This window comes from Pleuronectes platessa, chromosome 3, assembly GCF_947347685.1.
Source record: "Pleuronectes platessa chromosome 3, fPlePla1.1, whole genome shotgun sequence".
Taxonomy (NCBI): Eukaryota; Metazoa; Chordata; class Actinopteri; order Pleuronectiformes; family Pleuronectidae; genus Pleuronectes; species Pleuronectes platessa.
The window spans coordinates 26,321,138-26,345,956 of NC_070628.1; the positions used below are offsets into that span (position 1 = coordinate 26,321,138).

A 24,819-nucleotide genomic window follows, 5' to 3' on the forward strand; every position below is an offset into this window, starting at 1 on the left:
TGTTCAGTGGCTTACGTTAGCTGTCCACTATTCAGTAAGCGTTTTACTGAAGCTTTTTGCTCTAGCTCCATTGATCATTCATTAAGCTAAGGCAAACAAGCTACCGCTAAGCTAATATCTGCTAATCAAAGCTGGTTAAAACAAAACTAAAGTCGCCCATGTCAGGAGAATGACAACTGTTTGTACGTGCTTCACAATTGACTGATGACTCAAGAAGATAAAACGAATAAAAATGCTGACATGAAATACAATAGAAAAGATTTAAAAAGCTTAAATAACAATAAAAACAACTCACAATAAATAAAGAAAAAGTCAATGAAGGGGATACAAACATGTACTAGTAATAAAAACAGACTAGAATAGAATCTAAAACATAGATGTAATAAAATAATATCTATTAACAATAGTTCATCTAGAGCCAGGCTAAAGAGATGAAGGTTTTATCGGTTTTAAGCCTGTGTTTAAAGACTTTGACATTTGTGGCTGCTCTCAGTCCTCAGGTTGTGTTCCAGCAGCTTGGAGTGTAAAAAGTAAAAGCTGTCTCACACATTGGAACAGCTAATAGACTCACACCAGACCTGTGCTGGTTCTTCCACTGGTAGCCTGTATGTAAGACCACTTGTTCGTCATCACAGGTCATACGCAGAGCGCTATGGAAAGAAGGTACAGCCAAGTGGACGAAGACCCTGAGCCACAGGAAGGAGAGGCTTCAGAGGACAGGGCAGCGACTGACCCACCAGAGGTATGCTGTGTGTGAGGAATCAAGACGATTCAAGCTACTGTTTTTCTTTTATGTTTTAACTCCTTTATGAACCCTCTGTGAAGACAGCTGCCGTGATGTTGCACTTGTAGACTTCTTAATTTCATAGTATAATCTGATGAGTCACAATTTCCAGCGACTGTAAAGGTCCACCACTGCAAAACCATCCTGTCAAATTTAAGCACAAACTATAAGATTACAGGCTTTTACTCCAAACGCTCCCATTGCATTGAGTGAATTTCACTTGTTTAAATGTCTTAAAAGAAGTCATGTTATCCTGATCCTGTCATTTTAGACGCTCTTGAAATGAGACCAAAAAGACTAATGTCAAACAATAGAGTAAGGTTAAAAACTAAATCACTTCTTTAAGCATCAGATGACTTAACGTTTTGAAATTGATGATTCCAGGGAGCAAAATTAGACAACGTTATCTCTAAATAAGGAACAATTCTCTCTGAATTTATTTCTCTCTAAATTACAATCAAACAAACAAAGGTACATAGAGAAATGCCTTTTCCTATTTTAAGCAGCAAAATTTGCTTGTTTTGAGTGAAAGGATCTTAATATCTTGACTGTGTGGCCTTAAACTTCAAAGGAAATGTCTGAGTGAAAAAGTGGTAATGTTATGTTTGTCTAACAATATACAATGTCTATATCATAATCTATATCAGGAAGCCTTACACATGCTGTTTTATGTGTGCCAGTGTGACTCACAGGATCCGATAGGACCAGAGCCTGAAGACTCGGCCCCTGAGCCTGACCCTTCCCTTAGTGGTGAGGATGAAAACTCGCCGGATTCTGGTCGGTCACAAAATAAACCTGCTGGGATTTAAAAATCGATACAAAGTTGTAACACAACATAGCACTGATCAATACATTCACATTTATAAATAAATAGGAAAAGTTACACAGAAATTATTTACAATTTACGTAAAGTAAGGTACATGAAAAAGATCATTTAGGTTTGTTTGCCTAAGATTGCTTAGTTCAAATTGTATTGCCATTCATTAATTTAGTAATGAAGTTCATTATTCATGAAGTTCATGGATCATTTTTTACATCATAATTTGTTGATTAATTTTAAGAATGACTTATTTTCTGTCTTTCAGTGCAAGACAACTCTGCTCAGATGCCGGTGAATATTAACCTCTCCAACCTCAACACTTCAGAAGACATGGAGGATGAGGAGCCACTGCTGGAAGAGGAGGAAGAGGAGGAATTTCTTGTTCTTGATCCTGAACATGTGTGTAGTATCTCCTTGATATTGATGTGATCAGTAGTTGCCTCCATTCATAACAGTTGGAATTTTGAGTGTATTTTAATAATATTAGATTTCTTCATATATCAATTTGTCATTGTTTCAACGTTTCATCTTTTGACAGCCCCTGGTCAGAAGGCAACAAGCTGCTCTGAACAAACAGCTGAGAGAGGAGCTGGAGAGGATCGAGATTCAGATAAAGGAAAAGGTTGTTTACCTTTCTTTAACTATATGTTCTTAGTATGTCCAGAAGATGGTGGTGTTGAGTTGAATTTTTGCATTTGTGCAGCAAGCACATTTTAAGGCCCAACATAAAAATATTGTCAATGAGAAGCAGATGAAATCAAAAAATTAAACACCTTTGAGAAAGAATGTGTTCAGGACAATAGAAAGCCAGAGTAAAACCATCTGGATATTTTGTTCTGACTTCTGCTTTTGCTCTTTCTCCCTCTTTCTACCTCTGCCACAGCTGGGAGTTGAGAAGGCAGAGGCCAGCCTCATACAGGAGAAAGGTTTAAAGATTTTCAGGATTCAGGAGCAGCTGGCCAGACTCCACACAAGGCTGGAGGAGCATCATCAGAACAGGGAAAAGGTGGAAAACGAATATCGGCAGGCCCAGAATCAGCTGGAGGCAGGGAATAGACACTTTTCCAACATTAGCAGCCAGCACAGCAGAGCCAAAGCTGATGGTGAGCCTGAATTTCCATTTGGGGGTCTTGATTCAGGATTATATTTCATTCTCACATGTTGCACCATGTACTTTATACGCTTATGAACAAGATTTCAATTGAAATCTATTATGAGTCTTACGTTTGGAATTATGAGTGAAATATACCATAGTGAAGTCGGGCCCGTCCTACTTTTAGGAAAAATTGTGAATTGTAATATTATTATTATCTTGTTTAGAATTCAGAAACCAGTCTGTATCCCCAACAGCAATTTGGGTTTGTCAGTATCAAATATTAGGATTATTAGAAGTTGGAGATCGTTTTTTGTAATCTAGAGTAAGATTATATTGTAGCTTCCTTTGTTCTGCCTTTGAAGGTAATTTATATATGCAGATGTAGATAAAAACACATGGGTCTAGATTTTAGTGCAACCCGATGAGACAAATTGAAACATAAAGCTAAATCACAAATTAAATTAGCTTTATATTTTAAGTTTGAATGTTTACACAGAACATTCAACAGTTAAATCTAAATGAAATAGATCTGAGCCTCATCATTTCAGTGCTTAGTTGGCTTTGTATGAAAATATTTAATCCCATTGGACATAAACACCGTTTCAGCACCAGTAAGACAGAATCAGTATCAGTCCATGTTTCCAAACTAAAGATCTGAGGCTTAGTGTTGATGTTTTAACGCTGTGTATCTTCTCCAGTGTCCCAGCTACAGGCAGAGGTCGACAACTTGTCGCTGCACCTCGTCTTCGCACAGAGAGCCTGTGAAGATCTGCATTCTGAAGTCAAAGCAAATAGGACCACCAGACGCAAAGCGGGAGCCGAGAAGAATCAGGCTGAAGAGCAGAAACTGAAGCAGGTGGACAGCATGAAGTCGGGCACATTAACAATATCAGCTCATTTGAAGCTTTAACTGTATTATACATATTCATTGATTCATTCATTCACTTTCATTGGTTAAAATGTTGTGTCATCAGGATTTATATGTGGAGCGTCTGACGAAGGAACTGGAGAGGCTGACTCAGCAGGTTGCCATGTATGAGTCCAAGGCCAGTGCTCAAGCAGAGGAGACACAGGCAGCCAGACAGGTCCTCTCTGAGGTAACTATAGGATGAAATAAGACAGTTTATACTGCATATGTAAGGTCAAAGTGCCTTAGGCATCAACATTGTAAAGTTTCAATTAAAGCTACTGTAAACAGGACAATAATGTGCAGTTAACTGACAGGATTAAAGATGCAATATAGTTTTGGCCACTTAAGAACAATGGTGCAAGCTGTAAGAAATAAAATTACACAAATGTCAGTGTTAGAAAACAATAAATAAACAAATGATGTACACTATAGTTGTGTTTCTGGCCGCATAATCAATACAAATCCAACATATATCCTCCTTTCAATCTCCTGAAAACAGCTGGCTCCTCAGCATCTCAATGGGGCTCTGTGTTTACCTGCTGTTTGTTAACTATTAGCAAGGGATCCGTTACACAAACCAAAAAAACTGCAGATGCTAAGATGCAGCATCAGGTGAATGTGACACCTTTCATAAAACACATTTAATCCAGTGTTAATGTAAAGATATTAATTTCTGTGCCTCAGAGCGATTTAAAACATGAATCAAATTACTGCAATCAATATGCACAAGGTGTTTGGCAAAAACAGTACTGTATATATTGCAGTAATTTATAGTTGACTGGTGAGATTATTATGAGATTATATGCTTAATTTGATTTCATGAGCCTGTCAGTATCAAGCGACTCAACCTAAGTGCTAAAGGCAGGGTCATTGTCCCTATTCATAGATTATCTTCTAAACGTAAGCTTCTAATATACATTGTTTGATTCTCATATTTTATGAGTGTTGGTGAAGTGTCTGAACAACACTGGCATTGCCACATGTCCACACATGTTTGTGTATCTGTGCAGGTTGAGATGGAGATGGAGTCTCTGGTGATGATGCGTAAACAGCTGCTGCAGCTGTGGAACAGCAGCGTGTTGAGCTTGAGGAGACGAGATGAAGACCTCAGCAAGATGCAGGAGGATGTACGGTGAGAATAAGGGCAAGAGAGGGATGAATGTATTAATTTGCTACTTATCCACTTGAAACAAGCTAATGTACTTCAAACATGTTGTACATGTAATGTCTCTGCTGAAAACATGTTTCACAAAAAAGATGGTGATAATGTTTTTCTCAGTGACAGATTGTTGCCATCCTCTACTTTGCAGGCTAAAGCTACAAGGGAAATGAAAACTAAACTAGGATAAATGCAGCTTTTCACCTGTTTCAGCATATGCAGATCTATGAAGAAAATACAACTGTATATTTAGATTGTATTAGGACATGTCGAGGTGTGGCCAATATGAGAATAATCTATCTTCGCCGAGTCCTGACTTGCCAAAGAAACAGCTTGATAACTATGTATTATTATCCCTACCAAAGACATAATGTTTTCATGTTATTTAGCAGCTAATCAAAAACTAAATTACTGAATTGATTTTCATAAAATTTACCAGAGGAGTTAGGTTTATGACAAGGAAGAACAATTCAAATTTTGGAACCGATCCTGATAAAAGTGCGGTTCCAGGATTTTCTTTTTCACTTTCTTTGATATAACAAGAACGGCCATTAGCCTTGGCGGAGCTATGTGCTCTGTAAGCGTCCTTCTAGTTTTACATTGGGTTTTCCAAAGAACAGAGAGAAAGATTTCGGCTTAAGCTTAGATAGAGGCCAACACAACAAACAACAAATCCATCTGACTAAAACTAACTGACCCAACTAAACCAAACTAGAGAAAATGTGATTATATTACATTACATTTCATTTAGCTGACGCTTTTATACTACGCGACTTCAACCGTGAGGGTACAAACCCAGAAAGACAAGAATCAAGAGAGTACTAGTGCTTCTAGAAAGCCAAACTACAAAGTGCTATATGTAAGTGCGATTTAAGTGCTACTAAATTGTTAGTTTAAACTTTTATTCAAGGTATAGTCTAAAGAGGTGTGTTTTTAGATGGCGGCGGAAGATGTATAGACTGTCTGCTGTGCTGATGTCATTGGTGAGCTCGTTCCACCATTAAGGAGCCAGGACAGCAAACAGTCGTGATTTTGTTGAGTGGGTAGCTAGCAGTGAGGGAGCAGCAAGCCGATTGGCAGATGCAGAGCAGATTGAGCGGACTGGGGTGTAATGTTTGACCATGTCCTGGATGAAGACTGGACCTGATCCGTTCACAGCATGGTACGCAAGTACCAATGTTTTGAAACGCATACGGGCAGCCACTGGTAACCAGTGAAGGGAGCGGAGGAGCAGAATAGTGTGGGTGAATTTAGGAAGGTTAAAGACAAGTCGAATTGCTGCATTCTGGATGAGCTGCAGAGGTCGGATGGCACTAGTAGGCTGACCTGCCAGGAGGGAGTAACAATAGTCTAAGCGTGATATGACCAGACCGTGGAACAGAACCTGCAACGCCTTCTGAGTGAGAAGGGGGCATATTCTCCTGATGTTGTACAGCATGTATTTCCATGAGCGGGTTGTTGCAGTAATGTTGGCAGTAAGGGAGAGTTGGCTATCGAGTGTCACACCCAGGTTCCGAGCAGTCTGAGTGGGGGTTAACACGGAGTTGTCAAAGGTAATAGTGTGTGAGAGCCTTTCCCTGGAAGGAAAGGCAATTCAGTCTTATCAATGTTAATTTTCAGGTGGTGTGCAGACATCCACTGAGAGATGTCAGTGGATGTCCGCACACCACCAGACAGGCAGAGATTCGTGCTGCTACCTGTGTTTCAGATTGGGGAAAAGAGAGGATTAGTTGGGGGTCATCAGCATAGCTATGGTAGGAAAAGCCATGTAAGTGAATGACAGAGCCGAGAGGGTTGGTGTACAGAGAGAAGAGGAGGGGATCTGATGAAAAGACAACACCAACACAGAAGCTGCCAGCCTGGCAAACTCTACAGAGATACAAACAATGGTGTATATTTAAAGATGTCACCTGACAGGAGCCAATTAGCTGAAGGATCTGGTGTCGTCAGCCACTCATTTCCTCATCCTGGTGCACGCCTATGTGCACACACACACACACACACAAACACACACATGCAATCACAGTTCTAAAAGTCATACAACAATATTAATGACCTAAGATATAAGGAATGGTGACAAATATCTAAATGAAAGCATGTGTTCACACGTGCTTTTCTGCTCTTTGTGTTTCTCAAAGCACAAAAGAGCACCAGGTGATCTTAATGGACAGAGAGATTGAGGGCTTCAAGAAATCCACCTCTGAAGAACAGGAGAAGAATGAGGCACTGACTCTGCAGCTCAACTGGTCCCAGATGGATGGAGCCACCTCCAGAAATCTGATCAGTCAGAAACAGGCCCAGCACGAGGCTCTACAGGCAGAATACAGCATCTGCAACCGCATCCTGAACGACTCCGAGAACACCCTCGACAGGCTCACAAAGGTGGAGAGAGGGCAAAGCCTTCTGTGTTTGTCCTGACAGTCGTTCTACTCTCTCTCCCTCGATAACCATTTCACACACTTTCTTTACCCCTATCTTCTACCTCGTCATTCTAGGAAACCAGCAACCACCAGGCTGAACTAAATAGTCAGAGGAGGCAGTTGGAGAAAGAGAATGCTTCGCGTCTGGAGCTGGAGGACAAGATCATGACCCACATGCAGCAGAAGCTTACACACAACAAGGCTGCCAAGTACTCCCAAAGGCTCACCAGCAAGAAAGCTGAGCTCAAGAAAGAAAAGGTAAAGATGTCATTTTTGAAAGATAGAAAAGATTACATTTCATTTAGCTGACACCTTTATCTAGAGCGACTTACAATAAGTGCATTCAACCCCCAGGTTACAAACCCAGAACAACTAGAATCAAGAGAGTACAATTTCTTCCAAAATAAAGCAAAACTACAAAGTGCTATAAGTAAGTTCCAATTGTTAGTTTAAAAAATGCCAATTAAAAATGGATGACGGGCTGCAGTTGGCCCGCGACTCGCAGTTTGCACACCCCTGATTTAGAGCTATCAGACAGATTACCTCACAGATCAGTGGGATCCTAACCGCCAATCTGGGATATAATTTGGAAATAGAAGTTTGAAAGTGAATAGTTTTTTTCGTTTTTGTAAGTGATCTCCAGTGTGCTCTGTGCACTCTGTTGCGAAGTGGATCAATCATCTGGCTTCAGCTAACCACCCCACGTCTGTATCGTAATATTTCCATCTCCAAAATGCTGGTACACATTAGGGGTGTAACGATTAGTCGACGTCGTCGACAAAATTCGATGACAAAAGTAGTCGACGACGGATATACTCGTCGATGAGTCGTTGGTTACGTCATATCGCGTGTTGATCGTGCCGTGCCGATGAACTAAACGTTGTTTTATCGGAGGTGCTGATGGAAACCGCTGAAGAGTGAGCCATCTCGCTTCCTTCCTATCTCTGAAAGTCGCGCATGTGCAGTAGTGACAACACATTGGCCAATGGCGGCGTGCGCTGCAACAGCATCGCGCAACAGGAAGTCCATAGTTCGGGAGAACTTCACCCTCAACATGGCCTGAAAAAAACTACCTGCATTATGTGTACGGCGGACCCGCTGTACACTGGTCCGCTCGTCGGAACGCTTACAGCCGGGCCGGATGAGCGGACCGGACCCGCTTAATGCTGGTCCGCTCGTCGGACCCGCTTACAGCCGGGCCGGAGGAGCGGGATGGCGGACACGCGCATTTGAGGAGGAGGAGGTTTGACATCGTAACGTAAACGATGCAGACTCGCCTTAGTAAAATAGCCTGTTAGCTAGCTTGCTACATAAAGGTATATACCTGTGCGCAGGATTCTAGAATCCATTACAAAAAATATGGTTTAAACTTTTTTTTTTACGAGTTTAAAAGCGTAATGTTATCCTAGTGCCTGACAAACGTCTTTTTTAATTACAATTATTTAGTCCAAAGAAGACTGCAGTTGCGTTTGTTGTTGCTACTTTCCCTGTCCTTTTTGTTAACAAGAAAATTGGATTTTTGAAATTTAATATATTTTTAGTATCAGCACTTTTCCTGTTCTTGGTTCACAGAAAAAGGGAAACTTAAATTAGATTTTTTTTTGTTGCTATTATCACTTTGCCTGTCCTTGGTTTTAAATGGACAAAAACTATATTTTTCTTTGCTTTTGTGTCAACAGTACACTAATGTGCAGCAAAGTTTATTAAAATACTTTTTTTTGCATGAAGTATCGATCTTAATTGTCTTTATTTTCAGTCATCACATGCGTCTAACAACCTCAAGCTAAATTTAAAAGCTGTTGGCTAAATAAGAGCAATTGAGAATTTGTGTCATTCATAATCCGATTAGTCGATTGATCGTTTCAATAATCGATGACTAATCGTCTATTAGAATAGTCGTTAGTTGCAGCCCTAGTACACATGGGTCAGAGTTAGCGTAAAAGTGTGCACATTCTCTCGTCAAGTTTGTTTTTATAAATCCCAACGTTTGCTTGAGAAGTGGCGTATGCACATTTCAGCCCTGTTTTGTGCGTAAGCAACAGTTACAAATGAGGCCCCAGGCCTTTTTTTGAAAGAGCTCTGTATCAAGTCAAATCAACAGTTTATGTCAAAAGTAGGGATGAGTGAGTACAACATTATCCATATCTTTACAACCAACTAGATTATCCATTAGAGAAGAGCCGGATACTCGGCTGAAACGAGTATCCGGTACGGATAAAGCACTTTTGCCGAGCACGAGTATTATATGAGTAATACGAGTCAATATCTGTGCTCGGACTGAATGAAAATCCTCACACAGCGTCACAGCGCTCCTCCCCTTCACACACCGCTCTGCTCACTCACTCAAAGAACAGCTCTCTGTCTCTCAGTCACTCAGGTTCGTGGGTCTTTTCCGTTAACGTTTAGGGTTTCTTCAGCTTGAAGTTTGTTTTTATTTCAGTTTGTACTTACTTATTAACCAGTAGAGTTCTGTTAAACGTGGGTTCGTTCAGACGTGGTGCTGGTAGAAAGCGACTCGCGTTGCGTCTCTGCCTGTCGGAGAATTTTTTTTTTTAAAACAGTTTTATTTTTTTTATTTCACGCATTGAGTGTCTGACTACTCTTTAGCGTCTGGCTACTCTCTCTCTCTCTCTCTCTCTGCCGGTCGTTGGAGTTTTTTTGTTTTTTTTAAACCGTCAGTTGGTGTCTGTCTGACACTTTCTAGGTAGTAGTGGTATAAAAAATATTACAAATTAAGCTACACACACACACACACTCCCCCTGTCTCTCTCTTACTCACTCATACACACACACACACCTGGTGTGGAAATAAATTTAAAAGTTAAAAAAGAAAGTTATGTTGAGTATGAAAACACTTATTACATTTCACTTCATAATTGCAACAGCATGTGTTGTATTGATTGTTGCAAAACTTGTTCTGTAAATAGTTTTTTTGCTATTGTGATATCAATGCTGATGCATTTAATGATAAAGAGAGGTGGATGATTATTTCACACACCTTGAGCAAGTTTCTGACACCTTGGTATGGCCAGAGGCATCAGGCCATTAAGTCCATGGGCCCAGACCTGAAATTTCACATATCGGTACCATTTGGGTGAGCAAATTCTAGTTGCTATTTTTTAACTGTTATACATCCCTAGATTATGTTTTGATGCGCTTATTAGTGGTTATTACCTCTTGAACAGATCGACCTCTATCGGGCTAATGCGGAAAGATAAATTCTCCAGTCATCATGTATAACTGTACCATTATTCTATTATCTCATCTCCATTGAAATAAACCCACCAATAAATACTTTTAATGGCCTCCTATGTACTGGAACAGTTCACATTATCGTTTTATAACGATATATAGTCTACTTTTGCGCAATTTGCAGTTTCTAATAATAATCGGTTTAGGATGTGGACGAGTTCAGTGTTCCCAGTTAGATATTTTACGTCGAACAGAAGAAAAATGTGCTTAGCTGGTTTTACCTTGCCAGCTGTGACGGCAAAGACCAAGTCACTACCAAAAGAGGTGGCAAGTCGTTTTACTTTCTCAGATGGCTTTGTGCACTTAAAGGCCCCGGTCAGCAGTGTTTGCAGGAACTGAGTGACAGATTCAGGAATAATGTTTTCATCCTACTCTACATCAGGTAGCCAAAATAGTTCATTCCTGATATACGCAAGCAGTTCCTCATTGGCATGTTTCTCTGCTGCCTCATACTGTGTTTCTGCATTCTCTCCTTGTTCAATTCCATCAGAACTTGCAACAGACTCTCCACACGTGTATCCACGGTAGCAGGACCTATGGTAATGCCACTCAGCAGCAACAAGTTCTCTACTCGTGATAGCACGTATCCTCTGGTCGAGTTTGCTGGTTGCAGCTTTTCTGATACGATCATCAGCGCGCAACTCACAACATCGTATGAGCGGTTCGCTGGTGTTTTGAGTCTTCTGGTATTTACTTTTTTTCTGACAGAATATACAATGATCTTCAAGTACCCTTGAAGTTCTCGGGGCATCTCTAGATGATCTTCTTGCAAGTTGTTCCGCAGGATTCTGGGGTGACATTAGGTTGGAGTCATCACTGGAGCAATGGATGATGCATGTCATCCCTGCCTGCTTCTTAGGCACGCTGCTGGTTTCTTCCATCATTCCTTCAGGACTGAAATTTAAATTTCTCTTCTGAAAGAGCTGAAAGTAAATGCTCAACTGCGCACGATTGTGGTCAATACATAAGTGTATATCAAGGCTTATCTTTGTGCCATCTAAAATCAAATTTTCAAGTGATAACAACAAAACGTGTATGAAAAATCAAAATTTATCCTTTTCAATAGTTGCAACATTTGAATTATACAAATAATTTAGTTAATGACCAAAATTATATCACTGTTGAGATGATATCAGCACATTAGCGATATGGGGGCGAATTTCGCTAAATCACTGATCAGTGAAAACGGTAATATAGCCCTAAAATATGAAAAGCTGCTTTTGTGCAAGGGTTATCATATATTAATAGACTTATATCAGTCCTACAAACAACTTAGTATAGGTTAAGTTTTGCTCCCTCAGATGGTACCAATATGTGGTCTGGCCCATGGACTAATTGCTTCCTCAAACTGTGCTATTGGGAAAAGCTCAGAGTGTTTATGTTTCTGTGTATTTTACTCAAAGTTCTCTACTATAAAACTGTGAAAGAGGCCATCCTTTGTGCTTAGGTGCTTGGTGCCAGAAACATATCTGCAGCAAATTTAGTAAATTGTAAAAGATTGAGTCTCAAACTCACGTAGAATTTGCAAGGTACCACTAGTGTTTCTTTGAGAGTTGGTTTTTGGATGGCTTGACAAATCTTATCCTGTTGCAACAGTTAAAGCATTGTGTTCATGAGAGAGTTGCTACTGTCATGTTATTTTATCCCAAGATATGAGAAGAGAAGGTCTCGGTTTGGTTCAACAAGTATTTATTTAGAAGCAATGAAAAGGTATGAAAATGTACAGCACAGCAATGAGCACGCAACGCACAGCCCCGGCCCTCTAGCAGCACGGGGAAGTCAAGAGTCGCGCCGAACAGACGGCAGGTATAGTACTTATAACAGTAGGTAGAGCAGGATTGGTCAATAACGAGGGGGAGTCGCCGTGGTTTAGACTTGGTTCTTCCTTGATGGTGCGCAGGCGTAGTCCCAGCCTCTTGGCACTGGAATCCGGAAATGATGAGGAGCCGCTCCCAGTTTCGTCCCATGGAGTATGGCTAGTCAACTTGGCATGAACAAGACTTATGAGCGCATGTTGCTAAATTTCTATAAATAAAACCTAAGGATCCATTTAGTTAGTTTTGTTGCAGTGTTTAGTGTTTGTTAATTGCCCCAACAGCGGCCCCTATGTACAAGGTTTTGTTTGTCTTGGGGTGAGACGTAACACAAAGTATACAAAAACAATTTAATGTGACAGTATTGACTCTCTTATTATCTCTCTCTCCCCTTTAGATCTCTCAGCTGTGGCAGCTGGAGAATGAGGTGGTGACAGTAGGACTGGAGAGCATTGAGGTCACCCAGCATCTGGAGAGCTTCTCCCTCGCTCAGGAAGCCCTCGATGAGGAGATCACCAAGTACAACAAGTTTCTTACATCCAACCAGGACAAGATTTCTTCCTTCCATACACTAATCGAACAGAAGGAGACCACCATTGCCAACTACAACAGAAAGATCAGTAAAATCACAGCCAGCACTGGGGTGAGAGATCTTGGAGACGAAATCCCAAGTTGTCTGTTGTTTATGTGTATTATTCAATAATAAAATATTTGAATTTTGAAGTATATTAGAAACAATCTTAAGATTCAGATACTGTATAGAGTAAAAACGGATTATCTTAGGATGTGATGACACCAGCTTCAATGCCTGTCAACATGCTGACTTTCCAGCTCATAAGTACTGATTAGACATTACTACATCACTACTACACTATTACATCAATTCTAACATTATCACTTGACTCAAAACCTGTCCATAGACAAAAGACATAAACACCTGCCATGACGACGGAGAAAACAATACCAGCTCTGCTGTTGTATAATTACATGGTATCTTTGTGATTTGTTTGCCTTCTTTTCCAGAATGAAGACCTAAGTCCTCTGCAAATCAAGGTGGATGCGTTGAAGGCTGCTATCGAGGAGCTTGCAGCGAATATCAAGAATGACCAGCAGCTCTGGATGAAACGTCAGACGACTCTAGTAGGACTGACGCGGGAGATAGAGGCCAACAGCAAGAACATGCATAAACTGCAGATAGAGCACACTGTCATGCAGCAGAAAAAAATACATTTCAAGAGTACGTAATGTTCTTAAAAAGCACACACATGTATGAATAGGTAAACAGGTCCAAGTCACTTAATTACAGGCTACTAATTGTCTTTAGCTTGTAAATGATATGTCTGAGAATGTAGCTATTATTTGAACTGAGTACATGTATTTTACAACAAAAGCTTTGAAAAACAGATACGATTATAACTTTATAGCAGTATGCTATGTATAGTTTAACTATAAAAAGGGAATTGCAGATACTAGTCACAACCTGTACACTTCCATCTGTGGTTGTACTCTGATGCCCTCTCCACCCCCACCAGATCAGATTGAAGCAGAGCACCAAGAGCATAGAGATCTGGAGAAGAACACAAGGATGCTAAGAGGAGACCTGCTGAAGCTCAACTACATGCTCAGCAAGAACGGGCAGCTCAACCAGGCACTGGAGAAGGAGAATGTGCTGATGGAGTCAGATTTTCTCCACAGACTTAAGGCACGCCATGGCTGATATATTCACCTTTAATTGTTTATTCTCTGCACTTTGTATGGTAAATATTATTAAACATGAAATATAATGTGTTTAGGAAGCAGAGCGGGACTCAGTGGAGATCCAGATGATGTATGAGAAGACCCATGATGAAAAAGAAAGACTCCTCAACAGTCTGGTGGAAGCTGAGTGAGTTTTTGTTTGCATGTCGCAGAGCGAAGGTGTGATCTAATTAGCATATGAATTGGCAAAAGCCTCTCTCGATTCACCATTGGATGAAACCAAAGACCCTTCAAACGAAAAGTCACTCATGATTGGCTGGTAGACGGGTTGCTATTGGTCACCCTGGGTCATTGCAGTACACACGTGGGTAAACCCCTCCCACAAAATATTAATAATAAAAATTGATATATAGTTGTTGCAAATAATGTATATATTAATATATATTATAATTTATTAGTAAGCCTTTACCAAAAGCACTGCAGTTAATTAAGACTATACATCCATTCATGTGATGCTTGATGTTATATGTGAACATATTGTTAAGGGAAAAAAACATGAACAAGGTATATTTTGAGTCAAAGCTTTATTTACATATAGCACAAATATTGTACAAACACAACTTGCCTAGCCAATGAAAAATAATCAGGTGAAGCTTGAAATGTCTCTTTGCAGCCTCTGGGTCATATGTTCTTTGTGGGACTCTGTCCGAATCTTCCCCAGTGTGTAGACGTCTGTTGTGTGTAGCTGTGAGATCCAGTGTAGCTTCTAGTCTTATCTGAAGTGTGGCACACAGGTCGGTGAGCTCCTGGCTGTGGAAGGATGGATCCATTTCATCTGTCCCGCTTCAATCAGCTGTAAACACAATCAGTACAATTAGCACAGTTCAATGACAACATACACCTATACATATATGACTCCTGAACTCCTCAATGCTGATGCATTGCCGGTTGGATGTACTGGAAGCTCTTTCATACTGGCTCATAGTGTGTCTTAGTACTTCATAGTACAGGCAGCTGGAAAACAACATGAGTAACATGAGCTTATTATTAATAAATGGAAAAAGCCTTGCTGCATTACTGTTGGAAGATTCTCAGCAAAAAAAAAATCTTAAACAGTTACTTACATACAATGGCGTCGTTTTTCCGCACTGCAAATCTGGACTTTCAGCGAGTCTTGGCCTAATGTGCAGTGACTGCCTCATTGTGTGTGGGAATCAGGCTGTGAAAACACAATGATGAAATGGATCAGATAAAGTAAGCCTGGAGAATGTATTTTAAACACCGCGCTCCGGTTCGTGGCGCCGGCTTTTTGCATCAGAGCTGTGAAGAGACGGAGAGCTTCCTACAAAAATACAACCCGAGAAAAAGTCACGTGTATGAAAAAACCTAGCAGTTCATACCTAATTAAACATGCACTAGTTCAGCTCAAGCACTCAATGCGTTATTCTACTTTTAGCAACTTTCTAACTAATCCAACAGTTGTAACACGCTTTTCAGATCTAAGAGTTAGCTTAGCAGTTAGCAATGGCTTCTCTCTCCAGCTGGGTCTCACCTTAATTTAGGAACTGTGCGACGAGCCCATCAGTTGATGTTGTGTTTTGTCGTTGCGTGGTCGTTTATCCTAAATATGTCGGTTTGGTTCAATCAAGTATTTATTTAGGAAGCAATGACAGGGTATGAAAAGTTCCAACACACTATCCCAGAACTCTAGCAGCCCTGGGGAAGTCTCGAGTCGCATCAGAAGCATTCCAACAGCCGGCGTCTGTATATCTTATAACAGTAGGTAGTCCATCCTCTTGGCATTGGAATAAGGAAGTGACCAGGAGCCACTCCCAGTCTCACTCGCCTGATAGTTGCTAAGCGAAATGTTCTCTTCATGACAGGCCTTGACACAGCTGATGCCATGTAGGCCAGTGGTGTTGACAATTGGAGTTAAGAATATTATGTTCCTGCTATATCGGCTGTACGTTCTGTTTGTACAGACATTCAAAACTAACTAAACCAAAACAACAAAACAACCATGTTACGCACATACATTTTAATTCAAGATTAAACACTTGGAAGGAAAAGAGTTATTATTAATAATTTGTTTGAAGACATACTATCTGGCAAAACTGTTCATGCCCCCCTTTTATCTTTATTTGGTAAGAGTTCAGTCAGATCCACACTAGCTAGAAGTTTGGAGTTTACAGGGCACAGACTCATAATACCTGGCATAATTTCTTCCTGTTGAGCGGATTGCTGGTAGATGTGTGGTTAACACATCAACTGTGCATTTAACCAACACAAGTGAAAAAATAACTGTAATCATGCCACTCTACACAGTGGTTGAGATTTAGGATAGTGTTCATGGGCAATTAAGATTGAAGAGGTGGGTTTTCAGTCCTATTCAGGGAAACAGACTTACTGAAACCTCATTGTTTTGGATAATATAAAAATGTTGAAATAAAGTGCACTGTTTCAAATTTTTTTCATAGCATTGACCTTTGCGCATGGTATAAAATGTAATTCATTATAGCACACTTACTTACTTAAGGGAAACAATTTCAGGTTTTATTTTTATTTTAAGCCTGATTTACTTACGCCAGATAGTTTAGTTGGTACCTTTTAGAAAAAGGTGTTATTTGCACTGGGGGAAACTATCCTGATTTGCATTTGTAAAGCTCAGAGCATTGTCATTTCCATGTGAAAGCCTCCCCAAGGCCTAGTAGCAGGGAGGTCACCTCCCAACATTCTCAGGCTTGTAAAACTGCCAGAAACTGGTAAACCCGCGTGACTTCCCTTACAGTTTTTTGTGCTGCCTGCAGATTCCTGTGAACAGCCGTTAACCGAAAATTCTCCCAAAAGTAGCACTTTGCTTGTCCTTGGTTATAAATGGACAAACAATCCATAGAAGCCTTATGAGCAGCAAAGTTCATTAAAATACATTTTTGAATGAAGTATTGATCTTTATTTTCTTTATTGTTAGTTATCACTTGCCAAAAACAACCTCAAGCCAAATTTAAAAGTTGATCGCTAAATAAGAGCCATTGAGTATTTGTATGATTCATAATCCGATTAGTCAACTAATCATTTCAAAACTCTATAGATTAATCGCCAATCAGAATAGTCGTTAGTTGCAGCCTGAGCCAAAACCAAGCAAGCATATACATCTACACCCCTCCCCCCTCGGGACATCTGATCACACCTGGTCCATCTTCTGCCTGTGTACAAACCTCTGGTGCACAAGCAACCAGCTGTGACCCACACAGTGAAGAGATGGTCCAATGAGGGAAGAGTATATTGAGGAACAGATACCGGATGATAAATGGCACAAAGCTATTTAGGAAATTTACTCAGACAAACTGTTGTTCAGTTCAAGAGAATACATCGACTCCACTGATCTAAAGTTAGATTAGCCAAGGTTTATTGTGATTTGTGGTTTATTGAGTGAGTTTTACACAGGACCATATTCGTGTGGTTTTAAGAGCACAATTGAAATCATGGCTAAAATCTAGTGTACATGAGTTAATATTTGAATAAACTTTTTCTATAATTGAATTAAAATCCTCCAGTTATTGACTGCTCAAGTCTGTCTGGTTTTATCATTTCCCCCCGCCACATTAACTGCGTGTTTTTTTACATGCATCCTTTGTTGGGTTGTGTTGTGTGCGTGTGACCTGCAGGTGGCAGATCATGCTGTGGGAGAAGAAGATCCAGCTTGCAAAGGAGACTCGTTCAGCTTTGGACTCTGAGTCGGTCCAGGGAGAAATCCAGATGATGAAGTCTGAGATACATCGTATGGAGGTAAACACTGCACACATAATATATAATCATCGAAGCAGACAATAAATGTTAACTGTTATTGATGATATGTGTGCTCGTTTCAATGTTTGTTTAATCTCATTTAATACATGTGTGTTAGGTCCGTCTTAACCAACTAAAGAGGCAGCAGGAGCAGTTGCTGAGGGAGAGTGAAGAGACAGTGGTGAGGAGGGAGACTATTGCTAACCGTAGAAAGGCCATGGTCCACAGCTCACAAAAACAGTCTACAAAGGGTGACCTGAGCCGCCAAGCACAAGGCCTGAGGCGCAAGATCAAGGACCTGCACAAGGTAGGACACATGTCATGATCGTCCATTTCTGCATATGTACCTGAAGCACTGTTATCTCATATGCATCATTCATCTCTTCAGCTTGTGACTGAGTTTGAGCAGGTCATCAAGGACCAACAGGAGACCCAGAGGAATCTGGCTGATAGGCTTACACAGCAGAAGCAGCAGCTGATAGAACTATGCCGCCACAGCTGCACCCTGGACCCTGAGTTTGTTTTTCACGAGGACACTAAAGTCAGGGTAAGGAGCAAATACTGTGCATGAATACATGGTACTATGTGAATATACAGTAACAGTGCTTTAATTCATATTCATGTATTGTACTGGTTTGCACCTGCATTCTGAGTGTAACTGACTCCTCTATATTGAAGTCGAATACACAATACATTCTTCTTGTTTAAGCTGCCGTAGTATATTATAGCTGACATGTGTCAATCAAGTCTCCTTTCAGAAGCTAAATATGCAACTTCTGTCTACTGCCGGTAAATTTAGCTATTGATCTGTCGAAGGTGTGGTGAGAATATTTGTTAAAGCACTGTCCAGGTCAAGTTGACACAGCTGTAGATTTACCTTCTAGAGCAGGGGTGCCCAATATGTGGATCGCAATCTACTGGTCGATCGCAAAGGTAGTGTGGGCAGTCACGTGGACGGGCCCATTGACGTACCCACCCTTAAACCACACTTACAAGGGCCGTCTACAGTCCCGTATCCCTTCAGACATTCAATCTCCAGCTACGTAACCCCTTGGGTTTTTTATCGCCGCCGCCACAACTGTCGACCGGGGCGGACTGCTGTAAGTGCGCGTCGACAGCATTGCGTCGCTGGGGGGGGGGGGGGGGGGGTGGCGAATGCATGGTTCATATTTGTGTTGGCAGCAATGCCAATATACTTTATTTGGTTGGTAGATCATAATGATCTAGTCATTTCAAAGTAGCTCACAAGCCTATAAAGTGTGGGCACCCCTGGTCTCGAGCATCACAGTTTTCGACTCTTGGAACCACTCCCATTTAGCAAGCATACAGGATATAGTCAGTCATTGTTTTCCACTTTCTGACATCAGTTTGAAAACATAAGTGAAAACATACATCAAATGTACTCTCATTCTTTATACGTCCCTCCCTCTAGAACTTAGACCACCTGGTGACTCTACAGAGAAGGGCCAAGAAGCTGCAGGGGGTGTGCGAGGGCCGCTACAAGGCTTTGTCCACCAGGGAATCAGTCATAGCCGCTCTGCAAACCCAGACTGAGCATGTGCACGCTACCTCCGCCATCTTGCACCGAGTCTGTGAAGAGTTCCCCCAGCACCAGGGGCCACTCCGCAGGCTAACGTTAGCGTTGGCAGGTCGTGCTCAGGCCCTAGATCAGGAGGAATCTTGAAAGTGTGGGAGACGATATAGACATGACAGTAAGGGAAGTGAGTAACACGGGGGTTGGGATGAGAAGGAACAATTACACTGAAAATAATTAGGAGTGACTGTGGAGGTGGCTGGTCAGAGCACCTCCAGGTGAACCAGGGAGAGTTGATTTGCGCAGCTGATGTTAGTTGGCCAATTAACTCGCCCTGGATGGAAAAGGCCGCAGCAAGGCTGCCACACATGAGACTCAGAACAGAGACCTGAGCTGACGAGACACCTGCACACACCGCATGTTTGCTGTTCTCACTAATAAAATCTACACTGAAACCCAAATGGTTTGTCTCTGGCTGCTGTTGGGAGACCCAGTTGGCACTGTCATTTTCCACAGTCCTCAATTAAAGTTCAGACTGTTTATAAAAATGTATGTTTATATTCCTCCTTTTGAACCCTGCAGCCTTGTCTCATACACTAATGCACTTTAATGTTACAGTATATTCAAGACTTTCCGTGAGTTTGAAATTAAACTGAGGAGGAAGCAGCACAAAAGTTGCATAAAGGGATAAGGTTCCTTGAAATTAATGTAATTTAGAGCTAGAAGAGGGGAGCAGGGTGAATTAGCACAGCCTGGCTCCTCTGTTACACAGGCGCTGTGCTTGGGTCTGGAGCAAATTATCATGTGATAACTGTCAAAGTGTATGGAAATAGTGATGTGTCGTTTCGTGAACGATTCGTTCATTTTGAACGAATCCTTACAAGGACTCTGGAGTAACGAGTCCTCTCAAAGAGAGATTTGTTCATTTTCTCGTGGCCGCGCATCGGGACTGTTGCAGGGGCTGATGCAGGTCACGTGAAAAAGGATCCAAAGACTCGTATCCGGCAGATGAACGAAACATTTATCCGAAGACACGGTCTGGAGGTGAACGATTCGTTCATCTGCCGGGTACCAGTCTTTGGATAATTTTCCACGTGACCTGCATAGGCTCAGAAGAGGAAACAGTTACCTGATTCCCTTTCGCGTGACCGCTGTTTTAGAAGACGTGAATGATATTCGTTCACAAGTCATACTGACTGGTTTTGTTATTTTCACTTTACACTTACAGTTTAGTGCAGTGTAATTGTTTGCCGTGATAATTAAATGCCAGTGTGATAATAAATGACAATTTAAAACCATACAAACTGTCATGTTTTACTGTATTTAATAGAGGTTTTCTTTAAAAAATATGATCTACCACACAAAAGCAGTCAGTCATGGCTGTCTCCAAGGGGACCGTGGCCCTTCCCCACCCTCCCCCACAGTTTTGCACTAGGTGACTTGAAATGCCAAATTAATCAAATGTGATGTTTTTATTGTAACCCAAAATCCCAATATTGCACCATGTTACATTTATTAATAATTTTCTCTTTGCATATAATAATAACACACTTTACATTATAGAAAATTCAAAACAGTATACAACAGCATGTTTTTTTTAAAGTTAAAAAAGTTTGTCAAGCAGAGCTTTGTAACAATATATATATATTTATATAATATATCTCAAAAAGATAGACATAAATAATGTAAAATCACACTATTCAGCCACAGATAGATAACAATAATAGTAATGAAATCACACTAAAAACCAAAGGAGCATTCTGTAACCAAACTGCAGTTTAGGGCCTGCTCTAAGGCAGGTTTGCATTTAAGAAAACAAGCTCCCGGACCTTGGATGGGCTGAGCCTGTTTCTCCGATCTGAAATTAGCTGCCCTGTTTTAGATAAAACTCTCAGAAGGCACAGATGTGGCCACAATGCACAGTCTTGTCTTCATGACCTCACAGAGGCTTTTGTAAACAGCTGAACATTTCATCCACCATGCCAGAGGGTCTGATGTGCGGGGTAAAAGTGGCTCAGCAAGGTAAGCCCGCATCTCCATGAGAGACAGTTGGTGTGGTAGTAGAAGGCCCTCAAGCTTGCAACCCTCTCATCAAAGTCCTCCTAAAACATGGCCCCTGTACTGGCAGCTGTAGCAGAATGTGGATCCTCCTCTTCCTCCCTATGGAGGGGGTTAACATGTGCTGCTGCTGATGTCATTCTCTTAACTGCCTCGTCTGCTATTTCGCTGTTGACAAAGGCTTGCTTTTTTAACCTCAGGTCCAAGCAGGTAGCATCAGCAAGCTTCTCAATGTACTCCACTTTACTGAACCTCTTCAACATTTCTATCATCAGGCTGTCCACGAGACCTTTTACAGGTTCATGGATGGAGGGATTCCTTTGATTGCGGGCAACAATCCTCTGAAGGCCTCTTGCCATTAAAATGACTTTGGAGGCAAAGTCAGTCACAAACCTAAAGAAATTAACAATTATTTAAATATAATTAATACAATGTATTATTAAAAAGCCAATACATACCTGTTGGTGAAAAAATTGTTAAAAAAACAATCCATCATTAAGGAGGAATTGAGTTTGCAATCTTGATTTAAAATAGGTGTTAATCACTTTATTATTATTATTATTATTATTAGAATCCTTTAATAGTCCCACAGTGGGGAAATTTGAGGGTTTACAGCAGCAGCGAAGGTACAGTGCAACAAGAGCAAAAGAAAGAGCAAAACAACATAGTAAGAAACAGTGCCTTGCATAAGTATTCACCCCCTTTGGACTTTTCTACATTTTGTCATGGTATAACCACAGATTAAAATGTATTTCATCGTGAGTTTATGTAATGGACCAACACAAAATAGTGCATCATTTGGATGTGGGGGGAAATATTACATGGATTTCACAATTATTTACAAATAAAAATCTGAAAAGTGTTGAGTGCATATGTATTCACCCCCTTTACTGTGAAACCCCTAACAAAGATCTGGTGCGACCAATTGCATTCACAAGTCACATTTGCAAGTCACATAATTAGTAAATAGGGTCCACCTGTCTGCAATTTAATCTCAGTATAAATACACCTGTTCTGTGACGGACTCAGAGTTTGTTGGAGATTATTACTGAACAAACAGCATCATGAAGACCAAGGAGCTCACCAAACAGGTCAGGGATAAAGTTGTGGAGAAATATGAAGCAGGGTTAGGTTATAAAAAAATATCCAGAGCTTTGAACATCTCTCTGAGCACCATAAAATCCATCATAAGAAAATGGAAAGAATATGGCACAACCGCAAACCTACCAAGAGGAGGCCGTCCACCCAAACTGAAGAGTCGGACAAGGAGAAAATTAATCAGAGAAGCAACCAGGAGGCCCATGGTTACTCTGGAGGAGTTGCAGAGATCCACAGCTGAGGTGGGAGAATCTGTCCACAGGACAACTATTAGTCGTCTACTCCACAAATCTGGCCTTTATGGAAGAGTGGCAAGAAGAAAGCCATTGTTGAAAGGGATCCATACAAAATCCCGTTTGGAGTTTGCCAGAAGCCATGTGGGAGACACAGCAAACATGTGGAAGAAGGTGCTCTGGTCAGATGAGACCAAAATTGAACTTTTTGGCCTCAATGCAAAACGCTATGTGTGGCGAAAACCCAACACTGCCCATCACCCTGAGCACACCATCCCAACAGTGAAACATGGTGGTGGTAGCATCATGCTGTGGGGATGCTTCTCTTCAGCAGGTACAGGGAAACTGGTCAGAATAGAGGGAAAGATGGATGGAGCCAAATACAGGGAAATCCTTGAAGAAAATCTGATGCAGTCTGCAAAAGACTTGAGACTGGGGCGGAGGTTCATCTTCCAGCAGGACAATGACCCTAAACATACAGCCAGAGCTACAAAGGAATGGTTTGGATTAAAGAATGTTAATGTCTTAAAATGGCCCAGTCAAAGCCCAGACCTCAATCCAATAGAGAATCTATGGCAAGACTTGAAGATTGCGGTTCACAGACGGTCTCCATCCAATCTGACTGGGCTTCATCTTTTTTGCCAAGAAGAATGGACAAACCTTTCCATCTCTAGATGTGCAAAGCTGGTAGAGACATACCCCAAAAGACTTGCAGCTGTAATTGCAGCGAAAGGGGGTTCTACCAAGTATTGACACAGGGGGGTGAATACTTATGCACCCAACAGATGTCAACTTTTTTGTTCTCATTATTGTTTGTGTCACAATAAAATTTATTTTGCACCTCCAAAGTACTATGCATGTTTTGTTGATCAAACGGGAAAAAGTTTATTTAAGTCTATTTGAATTCCAGTTAGTAACAGTACATAATGGGAAAAAGTCCAAGGGGGGTGAATACTTATGCAAGGCACTGTATAAGATCTCACGTTGTCAATGTCCGTTCCCTGGATGTTCACTGGTGTCGGAGGAGAGTGTTTACTCAGGCGGAAGTCCACCGCCAGCTCCTTGGTTTTTCCAGAGTTGATCTGGAGGCAGTTCCGCTGGCACCATGTTATGAAGTCCAGGTTCAGTTCTCTGTACTCCCTGTCATCACCGGCGGAAATGAGGCCGACGATTGCAGAGTAGTGGCTGATCGAATCTGTTGAAGAACAAGTTCAGGTCATTCACCCACTTCTGGTCCCCCGTAGGCTGTTGGTTGGGCCCCTTGAAACCAGACATGGTCTTCAGGCCCTACCAGACCCTGCTGATGTTGTTCTGCTGCAGCTGGTCCTCCATCTTCGTCCTGTAGACTTTCTTCTCGTCCCTTATCTTCCTCCTCAGCTCCCTCTGCACAGTCTTTAGCTCGTCCCTGTTACCTGATCTAAAGACCCTCTTCTTTTCCTTGAGGAGGGCCTTTATTTCAGGGGTGATCCATGGTTTGCTGTTGGAGAAACACCGTACAGTCCTGGTGGGGACGGTGTTTTCCGTACAGACGTTTATATAGTCCGTTATGCAGGTAGTGAGACTGTCGATGTCCTCCCCATGGTCATCACTGAATACTTCCCACACAGTAGAGTCAAAGCAGTCCTTCAGAGCCTCCTCGGCTTCCTCGGACCATCTTTTTACTGTGCGAGTCACAACTGGCTGCCTTTGCACAAGAGGTTTGTACACAGGCAGGAGGTGCACCAGGTTGTGGTCAGATCTTCCCAGGGGAGGAAGAGGTGATGAAGAGTATGCCTCCTTGGTGTTGGCATATAAGAGGTCCAGTGTCTTATTGTCTCTGGTGTGACATACCTCTCAGCGCTCACTTCAGTTGTGACCTCCTCAAAGGGCTTGACAACATCCACTGTTTCTTTAACAATTTCCCATTCTTCTAGGGACAAGGTTGGCAGAGACGCATTCACAAGTGCCAGGGTGGAGATGAAAGGATCTTTGACCTCTAAAATTATTTTCAACATGTAGAATGTTGAATTCCACCTTGTGGCCACATCCTGCTTTAGGCATAATTGCTCCTGTCCCACCTGTTGCTGTGTGGCCTTGAGCTTCTCTGAAAGAACTCAACAATGGCTTTGACCTTTTGCACTATGCTTCCGACCATCTTCAGGGCAGCTCTGACAATAA

At 41.4% G+C, this 24,819-nt stretch overlaps 1 protein-coding gene and 1 long non-coding RNA gene across 2 annotated transcripts; one reads left to right on the forward strand and one right to left on the reverse strand.

Moving 5' to 3' along the window:
- The first annotated feature begins 652 nt into the window (after window positions 1-652).
- LOC128436495 (coiled-coil domain-containing protein 40) lies at window positions 653-20,520 on the forward strand. The gene is made up of 18 exons (XM_053418219.1): window positions 653-742; window positions 1,477-1,561; window positions 1,870-2,003; window positions 2,143-2,226; window positions 2,488-2,707; window positions 3,399-3,556; window positions 3,675-3,797; window positions 4,621-4,742; window positions 6,908-7,151; window positions 7,265-7,447; window positions 12,653-12,898; window positions 13,279-13,492; window positions 13,788-13,957; window positions 14,049-14,140; window positions 17,619-17,739; window positions 17,858-18,046; window positions 18,128-18,286; window positions 19,172-20,520. Exons 1-18 carry the CDS (start codon window positions 653-655, stop codon window positions 19,421-19,423), a joined length of 2,886 nt encoding a protein of 961 aa, XP_053274194.1. The 3' UTR covers window positions 19,424-20,520.
- LOC128437041 (uncharacterized) lies at window positions 14,673-15,679 on the reverse strand. Its single transcript, XR_008338157.1, has 3 exons — window positions 15,506-15,679; window positions 15,078-15,172; window positions 14,673-14,806 (listed from the first exon to the last, which is right to left on the reverse strand). It is a non-coding gene; the product is annotated as an uncharacterized LOC128437041 (long non-coding RNA).
- Window positions 20,521-24,819: the final 4,299 nt, after the last annotated feature.